This window comes from Gopherus evgoodei, chromosome 13 (assembly GCF_007399415.2).
Source record: "Gopherus evgoodei ecotype Sinaloan lineage chromosome 13, rGopEvg1_v1.p, whole genome shotgun sequence".
NCBI classification, from domain to species: domain Eukaryota; kingdom Metazoa; phylum Chordata; order Testudines; family Testudinidae; genus Gopherus; species Gopherus evgoodei.
Genome location: NC_044334.1, coordinates 4738756 through 4752646, shown reverse-complemented (window position 1 = coordinate 4752646; position 13891 = coordinate 4738756). Strand labels below are relative to the sequence as shown.

Sequence of the window (13891 nt, the reverse complement as noted above, 5' to 3'; positions counted from 1 at the left end):
CCTTTTTGCCTGTAAGTGATGCTGCTGTCTCTTGCTTTATGATCTATAAGATACACTAAGCACTTTTTCTTTTAAAGTGATGCTACTTTCAGCTGGTGTCTAGTAAATCATCAGCAATGGACACACACATACAAAAAAATCAAACACACTCTTGTTCAGAGAACTTTCACTATATCATGACGGCTGTGGCAACCAGAATCCTAAAATGGCTTGCGGCAAGCTGCTCTTCCATGATGCCCAGTACTTGGAGCAATTTAGATTGACTCTAGAGTGGCTGAATTGTTACAGGTAATTCTAAATGCAGCAGAATCCAGGTAATGCCACAAGCTGGGATTGGACGACAGGGGATGGATCACTTGATAATTACCCTGTTCTGTTCATTCCCTCTGAAGCACCTGGCATTGGCCACTGTCGGAAGACAGGATACCGGGCTAGATGGAACATTGGTCTGACCCAGCGTGGCTGTTCTTATCAGTTTCTTAATCAATGTACCAGCTTAACTGATGCAACAGCCAAGCAATGGATTTCAGGCTGGCCTGATTCTGATTCAATGGGCCTGATTCTGATCTCATACCCAGTTGACACTGGTGTAACTCCATTTCCTTAAACTCCTGATTTGCACCTGTTGAAGTCAGATCAGAATCATGCCTGATTTTGCTAAATACTGGATAAACAGTGCACTGGTCAGTTTAAATGGCTCACCTGATGCAATCTGGATGCCTGAGTTAACAGATGTGACTTGGGGCTTCCTGGTAGAGATTACGCAGTGTGTTCTCCCCAGCACCCGTTGCTCACCATTGAGGACCTGATCCAAAGCCCGTTGAAATCAGAGAGATTAGGACCAGGCTTAGGAAAGTCAAACTGGCCTTAATAGAGGTTTCCAAAATGTGCAACTTTTTTTGCATCACCTATTTTGAGAGCAGCTCCTCTTGATTTGAAAAGCATCGACCTGCCATGGCAGTGCCCTCCCCACGGCCACCTGGAATGAGATGTGCCTGTGATGGGCACATTTGGAAGGAAAATCCACCAGCTATTGAGTGAAATTCCCCTTGCAGATCTGCATGTGAAACTCTCTGTGCATAAACAGGCCTGCTGAGGATAGTTGTGGGATATCTGCACACACAGGGCCAAATCTTGAGACCTGCTAAAGTGAGCGGGAGAGGTCAGCACTGCTCAGGATTCAGCTGATAGCAAGAGTTGCAACCCACTATGTGGAGCTGAGGGGAGAATTTATGCAGGAGAGACCTTTTCCACCACGTCTGTCTCGTGCGGTGGGCTTTGAGGAACCTCAACCCTTTCCAGATTAAACATGTCCCGCACTGGGGAACACTGACATTCCCAGTGCCTTGAACTGCTTGCCCACCACTGATCTCATTAGGGATTTGAACTGCCCTCTCTGGCAGGTGCAAGATCTCAGGGGGTCAGATCCCCAGTAGCTCTACTGAATTCCAGTAGGTTTACCTGGGCCAGGTGCCTCCTTCCGCCTGTCGCTGTTGTTTCACTATGTAAGGGATGCGGCTCTGACTGGGGTTTCTACCTGCAGGGGTTATTTGTACGCCGGGTTGGAGTTCGGTGCAGAATGTTACTGCGGACACAAAATCCAAGCCTTAAATGTGAGTGAGTCTGAATGTAACATGGAGTGCAAGGGAGAGAAAAGCAACGTCTGCGGAGGTGTAAACCGCCTCTCCATTTACCGGCTGGAGCTGGCCCAGGAGTCCGCCAGGAGATGTAAGTAATAACTGTGCCTCTGTCGGAAATAGAAGTTAATGAAAATGGATTGGCAGGTACAACATGGAAACAGGGAAAGTGCCTGGCTGGAAGCACAGGCATTTCCCAGAGCTTCGTGCCCACCTCTTTGGGGTGAAATGCCCTCCATGGGCTTACCTGGAGGGTGCATTTCACCCCTGGTGATCACACCACTGTGAACACTGCACTCTCCTCTTCTCATGCTCAATTCATGCTGATGCCTGCAGCCCAAAGTGAATAGTGAGACCCAGGCTGGGGAGCCCAAGTACCTCACTAGTTTGGGAGCTTGGCTTTGGTTGGGCTCTGATGCTTTCCTGCAATGTGCAGAGGTGTCTCTGAACTGTCCGGACTTCCCCAGCTGTGGATAACTATGAGCTCTCTGGCAAGAGCTCCAGCATCTTTTGCTTCTGGCTGCAGGGAGGATTTCAACGAGGAGAGGGCAGCTCTGGAAGGGGCATCCCAGGCACAGAGGGGCTGGGCTGCTCTCTTAACTGGGGTTGTTTCCAGAGAAATTGCTGGGGTTTATTTGGGGGAAGGCTTGTGCCAAGAGGCGTGGCACACATTGTGCCCTCGAGGTGGCCAGACTGTGGCTCCCATACTGCCCACACTCCCTCTCTGAGACAGGGGAAGCCATCTCTTGCAGTAAGAGTGAACTATGGCTGGACAGTTGGTTGGCTTTAGGCTCACACTCTCTGGGTCCCGTGGTGCACTATATGGTAACTGCAGGGCTACTTCAAGCAGCCATTCTGTGTCCTTCTGCTATACAGAAAGGGGAACTTGATATTCCTCCCATCAACTTTGCCTGGCCTCTTTCTCTTTTCCTAGCTTCGCCTCCCACCACATTCCTCATATGAGTGCTGGGCAACGTTGACTCATAAACTGGGGAAAAGGGGAGATGGGGTGTGTGTGATTATTTTCAGTAATGCATGGGATGAGCCGTGGAACCCCCCCTTCCTGGCTTTCCTAAAGCCCCAGTTAATCTTCTGGTCCAGTGCATAGTGCACTAGACTGGGAATCAGGGGACCTGGGTTCTGTTTATGCCCCTGACCTGGGGCAAATCTCATAATTTTTCTGCTTCCCATCAGTAAACTGGGGTTAAAGATATTCACCTTCCTTTGTAAGGTGCTTGGAGATCCGCAGAGGACGAGCACTATAGAAGAGCAAAGTGTTATTATTATCTTCTGTCATTCAGGAGTCTGGAGAGTGTGATGGATTGAGCCGTTTGCCACTGGGTAGCTCTGCTCTTACCTTTCTTCACAAGGAAAGCTAAGGAGGGGCTTTCACTGCTGGTCCTAGGTCCTGAGCACTGATGAGGGGAATTACTCAGGATTTAACCTGGCCTGAAGTCAAAATCTGGACACAGGCCCTTTAGTTCCTCTTCATCCCGCAAGGAGAGAGAGACCTTTGAATTAGGAATATTGTGTTGTTCCATTTCTCCTGCAGAAATGATGCCGGCGGAGCTGTGGGTGGGCATCAGAACTGAATGTGGGCACTTCTGTTTCTAGAGGAGATGAAGAATATACACGGGCCCCAGAAAGGAATAAGTGGGCTTCCACTCCACTCTCCTTCGAACACATGCTCTCTCCCGCTTTCTCTTAAAGGGACTCCTCTTGGCTTCCAGTTACATTGCATAATACTGTAATTACCCCCCGTTCTAAGCCTTTTTTCTGACACTCTTTGGCGGAAGCTGCCAAGAACGGTGTCGTTGTGATGGTAAAGTGTGCAGCAGCTGTCAAATTACTCCATCTGGGGTCTTGCCATAATCATTTTAATAAGGATTGATTGACTTCACTGCATAATTTAGCAACAAATAACGAAAAGAAGAAAACTCAATGCCGTGTGCTTTCTGTGATGAACTACACGCCAGATTTTTTTTCTTGAAAGGAACCTTTACAAAGATACAAGGCAGTCCATGGCTAACATGTAGATCTGGGAAGCCCTGGGGTTTGAACTACAGGAGAACAAGATTCCATATTAATATCAAGTACCGTGGGGCAGTTGTAGAAACAGAAATCTGAGGGTGGCAAAACTTTTGTCTCATTTTGGGTGTTGGCTTTAGTATGTGGGTGTTGGGAGGGGGCTGTGATCGGAGATCAGCTGAGATGATCTGGTGGTCGCTTTCGGTCTATGAGAGGAGGCAAGAGCCATGGGCTCAGAACAAGAGGAGACACAAGTGCGGAATGATCCCTAATGCACCTTAGGCAAGACAGCCAAATGGCGAGAGACTCACTCAGGTCAGCAGCAGAGGTGGGAACAGATCGTAGGCCTCCTGAACACCACTCCACTCCAGTGATCACTCCCTGGCACTGTGTTCCCTCTCATTGTGTTTATAGGCAGGGCCTGATTTTTCCCCAGTTCTCTGCCTGGCTGAGAGCAAAAAAGACCAGGTCACTTGCCCAAGGGAGCAGCCCCTATGGATCACAACAGAGGTTCTCAAAGTATGGCCCATGGACAGCAGGGCACTCATTGGCAGTTCTCAGAGAACTGGCTGGTCACATGGTAACCTGCATTAAAAGAAACTCAAAATCCATTCACTATTCCCCTTCTGTGACATTTTCGAGTTGACAGGGACGTGGTTGCCACAGGGATGCTATGGGGTGGCAGATGAGAGGGAAAGTGTCTATGAGACAATCTGAGTGTCCAAATGTGGTCCGCCCAGTGAAAACGTGGGGGAACGCCTGCATTACATGTTTCAGTGCATCCCACCGTTGTTGTCAAAAGCAAAGTCCGCGGCATCCCTGTGCTCATTTGTGTCTTCCGTTGTAAGTGGTGAAATGCTGTCCATTAAAACTGCAGCATCGGCATGTCTCCCTCAGCAGCTGTCCTGAAACATTAACGATGTTACAAACCTATAGGACACTTCTTATAATCAAAGGGTCTTTCCCTTGCAGTGAGCGGGCATTAGCGTTTGCCAGAAACAGAGGAGTGGGGAGAGAGAGAGTCTTGGGGAGCTGACGGTCTCTTAGAGAAGCCGTGTTATTAATTTACAGCAAAAGGTGTGTCAGCATGGACCTGTCAAACCTCATTAACCTTAATGCTGAGTTGCAGATGTCAGGATTATTTGCGGTATTACAAAAGAGCTGAGAAATGGACTGTCTGAATCGCACTGCATACTTACAGTACTTTCATAATGAAGCCAGCACCAGCTATGCAGTGAACCTGGCTAATTAGTTCATTCCTGCCAGGCAGACCAAAGTCTTCCTGAGTGATTGCTTGGTAAATATGCCAAATGATTTGAATTTCTCTGATTGAAAACAGAGGCATAATCATTGTTTTGGGGGAGACAGTGCCTGGCTGGAATGTGAGCAGCATGGAGCATACGGGTCTCAAATGACTTGCGTCTGCAACTCAGACTGGTTTAGCAACAGATAATAATAGATAATGGATTCCACTTTGATGTTACTACTTATTTGAGATGGCCCCACAAGTTGTCTAGATTATTGACTATTTGTGTTACTGTTGTACCTAGTGGCCCCAGGCATCGGCCAGGCACCCACAGCACAGAAAGCCGGTTCCTGCTGCAAAGAGCTTCCAATCTGAGTGTGAGACAGATGGAAACCAGACAGACAGGGGAGCAGATGGAAACAATGAGACAATATTGGTCTGTATGACAGGCAGTAGTTACAGCACAGAAGTGTCCTAGTGCACTTTCCATTTGGTGAGCTCAGATAGCGTTTCAGGTACTACTGAATTAAGGCTCCTAAACCCCCTTGGTAAGGTAACTCAGAATGAGCATCCTCATTTCGCCAGTAGGGAAACTGAGGCACAGAGCACGGAAGTGACTTGTTTGGGAAGCCTGCGGCAGGTCTGGGGAAAGAACCCGTGTCTCCTGACAGTCTCAGGCCAATACATGAGATCTGAAGAGCAGCTTGTTTGTAATGTGCTGATAAGGTGATAGCTGAGGTTGTGTTAAGGTATGAGCTTCACATCAGGTAAGCTCAGACTTTCCGGAGTTGATTTTATCTGTACGAGTGTTGCCTGCAGCAAGATGGCCCTCATGGGATGAGCTGTTCCTGGATGGAATGGGTGTTTTATTCAGATGTTATTTCATAGCTTATAAAGCCAGAAGGAACCACTGTGATTGTTCCTATACAACACAGGCCAGTTAACATCCCTGAATTAATTCCGCTTTGCCCTGGAGCAGATCTTTTAGAAAAATATCCAATCTTGATTTAAAAATTGCCACTTGGTAAGTTGCTCCCCTGCTTAAATCCCTCTCTGTGCCTTATTTCTAGTCTGAGGGTGTCTACAGCACACCTGCTCCAGCGGCACAGTGACACTGCTGCAGTTGTGCTAGTGCACACTTCCCACATCAACGGGGGGGAGGGGGGGGAGGGTTCTCCAAGAGGCAGGAGCTAGGTTGATGGAAGTATCCTTTGGTTGACCTAGCCATGTCTATGGTGAGGGTTAGGTCAACCTAACTGCAATGCTCAGGGAGTGAAAATTTTCACAGCTCTGTGCAACTTACTTGAGTTGACTTACATTTTAGGTGTAGACCAGGAGAACAGGCCTTAATTTGTCTAGCTTCAAATTCCAGCTGCTAGATCTTATTATATCTTGGTCTGCTAGCCAGAAGTGTGCCCCATGTAGACACTTACAGACTGTGATCAAGTCACTCCTTAAACTTCTCTGTCTTAAACTAAGCAGATTGAGCTGCTTCCAGCTATCGTTATAAGGCCGGTTTCCAATCCTTTAATCATTCTTGTGGCTCTTCTCTGAACCCTCTCCAATTTACAAGCATCTTTTTTTTTTGTGGGCACCAGAACTGGATGCAGTATTCCAGTAGCAGTCAGTGTCAAATACAGGGGGATATAATCTCCCCACTGCTACTGGAGATTCCTGTTTGTACTTCAGTGATCACATTAGCCCTTTTGGCCACAGTATTGCCCTGGGAGCTCACGTTCAGCTGATTACCCTCCACGACCCCCCAAGTCCTTTTCAGAGACCCTAGGATAGAGTCCCCCCATATGCAAGTATGGCCGACATTCTTAGTTCCTAGATGTACAACTTTACATTTAGCTGTATTAAAGTACGTATTGTTTGCTTGTGCCCAGCTTACCAAGTGATCCAGATCGCTCTGTGTCAATGACCTGCCCTCTTCATTAGGTATCACTTCCCCCAATCTTTGTGTCACCTGCAAACTTCATCAGTGATGATTTTAAGTTTCCTTTCATGTCATTGATAAAAATGTTAAATAGCAGAGGGCCAAGAACTGATTCCTGCAGGACCCCACGGGCAACACAGTCATGCCCCTTTTAGAGTTACTCTTTGAGGGCTATCAGTCATCCAGTTTTTAATCCATTGGACTTGTGTCATGTTTATTTTGGCCTGTTCTAGTTTCTTAATGAAAATGTCACATGGTACCAAGTCAAAAGCCTTACAGAAGTCTAAGCTCTTGTCTACGCTACACTACAAACAGGGGAAGTACACACACTACGAAGCTACTTTTGGCGGCAAAACTCTGCTATTTTGCTGACAAAATAAAACCACCTCGACAAGAGGCATAAAGCTTTTTGCAGCAAAGTTCAAGCAACAGAGCGTCAGTGCAGACTCTGCTGTTTGTCGACAGAACTGGCTTCCCCCGGTATCCCACATGACCGCTCTGCTCACTGGTTTGATCTTGGCTGCCCCGCAGGCATGCACCCCTCCGCTTTCCAAGTTCCGGGAAGTATCTGGCAGCTGAGTGCGCTGCTCCCTTTGGGGAACAAAAAGCAAATCATTGGAGGGCTCCTGTTGTGCCCTGCACAGGAGCACAGTGGCAGGCAGACTGCTGCTGCAGGGAGGCGGAGAGGGGGAGGGACAGGACTGCTGCAATGCTCTGACATTCCTCAGCATGGAGAGCTCCCAGGGCAGCTCTGGATGCTGCTCCCGGCAGATGAGGAGGCTGTGGGAGAACTCAGAGGGAACCACAGAACCAGTCATGGAACCATAAGCAGGCAGGCAGAGCGGGCTGCTTCAGGAGAGGCCAATGTGCCAGGCAGAGCCAGGGGCTGATGTGGGGGTGGGGCTGGGAGGGTGTCCCGCTACCCTGCCTCAGGATTGATCAGTCAGCCTGCTGTCTCCCGCACCCCAGAAACACCACTCTCCTCCCCACCCCCCACCCACAGTTCAGTTGAAAATCAGCTGACAATCTACTCGGATGGATTGAGAAACCTGCATCATGTGACACTGTGGCTGCCCCATGAGGCATTGCAAACCCTTCCCAAAGCGCCCTGCGGCCAGTTGCACGGTGGGATAGCTACCACAGTGCACTGCTCTCTGTGTCATGCATGAGCTGTTAGTGTGATGCACCTGCCCCACGAGGCATTGCAAACCCTTCCCAAAGCGCCCTGCGGCCAGTTGCACGGTGGGATAGCTACCACAGTGCACTGCTCTCTGTGTCATGCATGAGCTGTTAGTGTGATGCACCTGCCCCACAAGGCATTGCAAACCCTTCCCAAAGCGCCCTGCGGCCAGTTGCACGGTGGGATAGCTACCACAGTGCACTGCTCTCTGTGTCATGCATGAGCTGTTAGTGTGATGCACCTGCCCCACGAGGCATTGCAAACCCTTCCCAAAGCACCCTGCGGCCAGTTGCACGGTGGGATAGCTACCACAGTGCACTGCTCTCTGTGTCATGCATGAGCTGTTAGTGTGATGCACCTGCCCCACGAGGCATTGCAAACCCTTCCCAAAGCACCCTGCGGCCAGTTGCATGGTGGGATAGCTACCACAGTGCACTGCTCTCTGTGTCATGCATGAGCTGTTAGTGTGATGCACCTGCCCCACGAGGCATTGCAAACCCTTCCCAAAGCACCCTGCGGCCAGTTGCACGGTGGGATAGCTACCACAGTGCACTGCTCCCTGTGTCATGCATGAGCTGTTAGTGTGATGCACCTTGCCGACACAAGGAACTAGTGTGGACGTGCAACTGGGGTTTTAATTAAAGCACTTTAATTAAAGTGTCATAACTTTTGCCAACAAAACTCGGTAGTGTAGACAAAGCCTAAGTATATTCCATCAACACCTTTACAGCCAAATGTGTAATCTCCTCAAAAAAGATATCAAGTTAGTTTGACAAGATCTATTTTCTCTAAACACATGGTGATTGTCATTAATTACAGTACTCTCCTTTAATTCTTTTTAATCAATCCCATATCAGCCATTCCATTCGTTCACCTGGGATCTATGTTCGGATGATAGGCCTATAATTACCCAGGTCATCCTGTTTACCCTTTTTAAATATTGGCACAACGTTAACTTTCTTCCAGACTTCTGGAACTTCCCCAGCATTCTAAGACTTATTGAAACAAGACTGATGATTCAAACAGTTCCTTGGCAATCTCTTTTAAAACTATTGAATGCACATGGAATGTTTAATTTCAGGACCTGCTGCTGAATATCGTCTTTAGTAACTGGTAGAAGGGAAAGTATTTCATCATCATATAATAATATAACGACATTGTCTGTTTTTTCCCAATTGTAAAACAGAACTGTTAATTGAATCCTCCTGCCTTTTCTGCATTATTATGTCTATTAGAGATTAGAGCATCCATTTAAAAAGTATTAGAACCAGCTTGAACGTCTATCTCTCCAGCAAACCTGTATCTTTTGGGAACTTAGATTCTCAAAGATCACCAGTCTGAAACAATCAGAGCTGGACTGTGCTGGCCAAAGATGTTGGGATGCTGTGACGAAGTGGGACTGTTCTTAATGTTTCCTCTGAATACTGTGTGGTTGCCTCAGTTTCTGGCCAACACTCTGTCTCCTGGCAACTAATGGCCTGGGCCCTTCCCCCCTGCAAGGGGATGCTAAAGGTGCAGGAGAACAAAGAGGTCAGGTGACCTCCTGGCCCGGGAAAGGAACTCAGCAGAGAAGGTTGGGCTGGAGGGGGGTTCAGTTGGGAGCTGGCTGGGGACTGGAAGTGAGAGCAGAGGGGTTGTCTGGCTTGCTGGGCCCCAGAATGGACCCGGCTGAGGGGTCCCATTCTCTGTACCTACAAACTCTGTTTTAGAGCCTGTTCCTGTCATCTAATAAACCTCTGTTTTACTGATTGGCTAAGAGTCACGTCTGACTGCAAAGTGGGGGTGCATGCAGGACCCTCTGGCTTCCCCAGGACCCCGCCTGGGCGGACTTGCTGTGGGAACCGCATGGAGGGGCATATGCTGAATGCTCCAAGGTCAGACCCAGGAAAGTGAAGCCGTGTGAGCTTCTTGCCCTGAAGACAGTTTGCTCCAAGGGAGAGGAGGCTCCCCAAAGTCCTGACTAGCTTTGTGGGGAGCAGTTCCAGAGCATCACCCGGGGACTCCGTGACAGATGCCCAGACAGTGAATCCACCTGGTCTCTGGCTCTGAGGATCCAGTTCAGCAGGTTGCTCTGATGTGAAGGTCACCTGCTGCTCCAGTCCCTTCAGGAGAGTGATTCTCTGTGAAAACTTTGCCGTCTTCACCAATTGAGACCCCTCCGGTCTCCATTCTGAGTCAACAGCTTTCTATTGACCTCCCTGTTGGCCTTTGCTCCATCAGCCTCGGAGAGGAAATTTAGATTCTCTTCTACTGCAGTGGTGAAAGCATTTCCCTTAGTCCCTGATCATTTATAACTTGGACTGGGAGAACCACAGGAGACCACGGACTGTCAGGTGGGGTGGGAGGGAAGACCTGGAAATCTCTTTGCTCCTCAGGCAACAAGCTTCCCACACGCAAAGGGTGAAATTCGGATGAACAAGGATCACCTGCTTCCCTGACAAAGGATCAGGGCAGGTCCAGGAAAAGAGACAGAATCTGAAGTGCTTCTTGCCCCACTGTCCCCAGGCACAGCATGGTGAGTATCCCGGAGAGGATAAAAATAGATATAGACTTTGCTCCAGGGCTTTTGCTCCTGTTTTCTGTCATAAGCAACCAGCAAAATGCAGCAACATGAGTCTCACTGGAAAGGCCTCACACAGAAGGAACGAAGCTCATTCCCAGCAAATTGCTTTTGCCCTTGTTTTGTTGTAGCTCGAAATGACTCACTCAAATGCCATTAGCAAATCTAGCTTCACAGCCATTAGGCGACAACAGATCATTATCATAATAAGAGACAGAAAATGCTCTATGGGTGCACAGAATCTGAGGAGCTTGTGGGGGAGGGGAAGCAGATGGAAGAGGATGTGTAAGAATTGATTCCTGTCTGTGGACTGAAATGGCGAAGGAAACACCGCTGATAGACTGAACCCTTCAGTGAAAATGTGGCTTTGTAACTTTTCTCTGGCTTTGTTTCCCCACCTTACAATGGGGATAATTCTACCTATATTCCAAGTGGGGTGTTCCCCTCATTCACAGGGCTCTAAAGTGCTGTACGGATGCAGCAGAGAGGAAGGACATTCTTTTGGTTAAGAGACAACCTGGGATTCAAGAGATCTAGGTTTAGTCCCTGGCTCTGCCACAGACTCCCGGTGTGCACTTGGACAAGTAGCTTAATCTGTGTGTGTGTCAGTGCCCCATCCATAATGTGGGGGTGACAATACATCCTTCTTCTGTCTGTTTAGATTGAAAGTCCTTTGGGACACAGACTCTCTCTCTCTATGGGTATGGACAGGACCTAGCACATTGGGATCTCAACTGGGCCCTCTAGGAGATACCAGAAGAGCAGTAATGAGATGAAAGGGGCTATGGAAGTAGGAAGTTTTCTTCTGAAGTAAGGGTCTCCTCAGTGAAATGCCATGAATTAAAGAGCTAGGCTCCCCACTTCACCCTCCTACCTTTGACAAAGGGCAGGAATCTCTCTCTGGCGGAATGTTCTCAGTGTCATGTCAGCAGTCTCCCATGGCTAAGGCCTCCCATGCTTGTAAAGGAAGTATTAACCGAGTGGCCATGCGTCAGTAACTTGACTAATGAGGCTGGTTCATGAGCTTCCAGAGGGATGAGAAATTCTGGTCACCTCCACTGCAAATAACTTCAGTCCAAGGAGCTCACTCCAGAGGGTGGTTTAGACCTCAGGAAAAATAAATGCTCATGAAAGGGCAAAGGCTGGAGGTGGCTCTGGAGAGACGTCGTGGCCGATTCAGGAGAGCGGTCCAAAGCCAGGTCATCTCTGTGAGGAGGAGGGAGGCCAGGTTCAGCTGGCTGGAAAATTGAGCTGGCATCTCAGCCCACCACCAAGCAGTGTCTGGCTTCTCCAGCCAGCAGAGAGATCATGTGCCAGAGCAGACAAGGAGGTCGCAGGATGCACTCATATGGGCAGCAGGCAGGCGTGAGTGGTGGCGAGATTTCTACAAGAGACCGTGTGCTCTCGGTGCACTGGTGATGCTCTCTGTTTTCTCTACTGTGCCAGCCAACGAGGTAGCTAAGCCCTCGGGAGCAATTGGAAGCACAGGCTCTGAGGGGGATTTCTATGCCCTGTTAAGGTGCAGTTCCTCGCCCCATCACTCGGCGGTGTAGGTGGCCTGTGCTAAATCATAACCTGGCCGGCACACTGATTGTTTGCTCCACTAGTCAGTAAAGGTACCTAGTATTTCAGTCTTCCCACCCTGTCTGATTGCTTGATCCATCTGTTGTGTCCTGCCTGATACGTCTCTCTGGGGCAGGGCCTGCCTTCTTTATTTGTTTGGCACAATGGGACCCTGATGCTTTGACAGGGCTTGGAGGCACCTACCATCATAACCATCAATAGGAAGAGTAGAATTTGCAATTGCAAGTGACACTGCATTGAAACTATTGGAGACTTTCATTCTGATTCTATCTGTAATATGAGCTTTGTACACCTGGGTGCTGTGCAGGAATCCAGACACAGTATGGAATTAGCTGACTATGAGAGTAGCTGATAGTCACTAAAAGAATCAGCTGATTGATCCACGGGAAGTTAGACTGTTTCAATTCATTGAGCATACCTCTGGGCCCAGGTAGCCTGTAAGAGCTTGCTGATCAATGCCCTCTTTTCCCGCCGACCATCTCTAATGGAGCAGAAATGTGTTTAATTACTCAAGGGATGTCCATTTTGTAATATCACAAAGGATTTGCTCTCCCATGGTTTTGTTGACAAGGACTAGTTATTACAGGGATTTCCTATTGTGGTAGGGTTTATATAAGAATGGCCATACTGGGTCAGACCAAAGAAGAACATCAGGGTTGGAAGAGACCTCAGGAGGTCATCCAACCCCCTTTCCTAAAGCAGGATCAATCCCCAGACAGATTTTTGCCCCAGATTCCTTAATAACCTCCTCAAGGATTGAACTCAGAACCCTGGGTTTAGCAGACCAGTGCTCAAACCATTGAGCTTTGCCTCCCCCCATGTAGCACAGTATCCTGTCTTTCGACCATGGCCAATGCCAGGTGCCCCAGAGTGAAATGAACAGGACAGGGAATCACCAAGTGATCCTTCCCCTGTTGACCATTCCCAACTTCTGACCAAGGCCGGAGCTTTCATTTAGGCAACCTAGGCGGTTGTCTAGGTCACCAGGATTTGGGAGGGTGGCATTTTGCCACCCTCTGCAGTAATTCGGCAGCGGGGGGTCCTTCTGCGCTCTGGGTTGTTGTCAGCAATTCTGCGGTGGGTCCTTCACTCGCTCCAGGACCCGCCGCCGAAGTGCCTCGAAGACCGGGAGTGCAGAAGGACCCCCCCCACTGCAGAATTGCCGCCAATGACCGGGAGCACGGAAGGACCCCTGCCTAGGGCGCCAAAAACCCTGGCGCCACTCCTGCTTCTGGCAAACAGAGGCTAGGGACATCATCCCTGCCCATCCTGGCTAATAGCCATAGATGGACCTGTCCTCCATGAACTTAGCTAGTTCTTTTTTGAACCGTGTTGCAGTCTTGGCCTTCACAACATCCTCTGGCAAGGAGTCCCACAGGCTGACTGATAAGGGCCTCAGATCTGGATTAGAGGCCTTGCCTGTCTTATAATTAGCTAGTCATGAGACATCTGAAGGAATGCATCTGCTGTCTTTGGCCCAACTATCTAATAATGTAGTTCAGTAAATGTATATGTCTTGCTTGTTTTCAGGGGTGTCACGATGTAGGGTAGGTCCATTGGTGCCCTCTGGAGGGGATCCCCTTGTGATACTTCCGCATCGCAGTGACTTTCCTAGAGGAAGGTCATGCTGAGCCCAGAAAAAAGGGTGTGATGGTTTGGGGTTAAATCCCAGCTTCCGACCTACATCTGTGCTAGGCAGGTACAGTCAAGCTTGCGT

At 48.9% G+C, this 13891-nt stretch overlaps 1 protein-coding gene across 2 annotated transcripts in view; it reads left to right on the top strand.

Moving 5' to 3' along the window:
• Positions 1-13891, top strand: part of WSCD2 (WSC domain containing 2) — a 138807-nt gene that overhangs the window by 83827 nt on the left and 41089 nt on the right. For both annotated transcript variants that reach the window (XM_030583388.1, XM_030583389.1), the window contains one exon: positions 1544-1728. In XM_030583388.1, coding sequence (XP_030439248.1) covers positions 1544-1728 — 185 coding nt within the window. The remainder of the gene's footprint in view (positions 1-1543; positions 1729-13891) is intronic.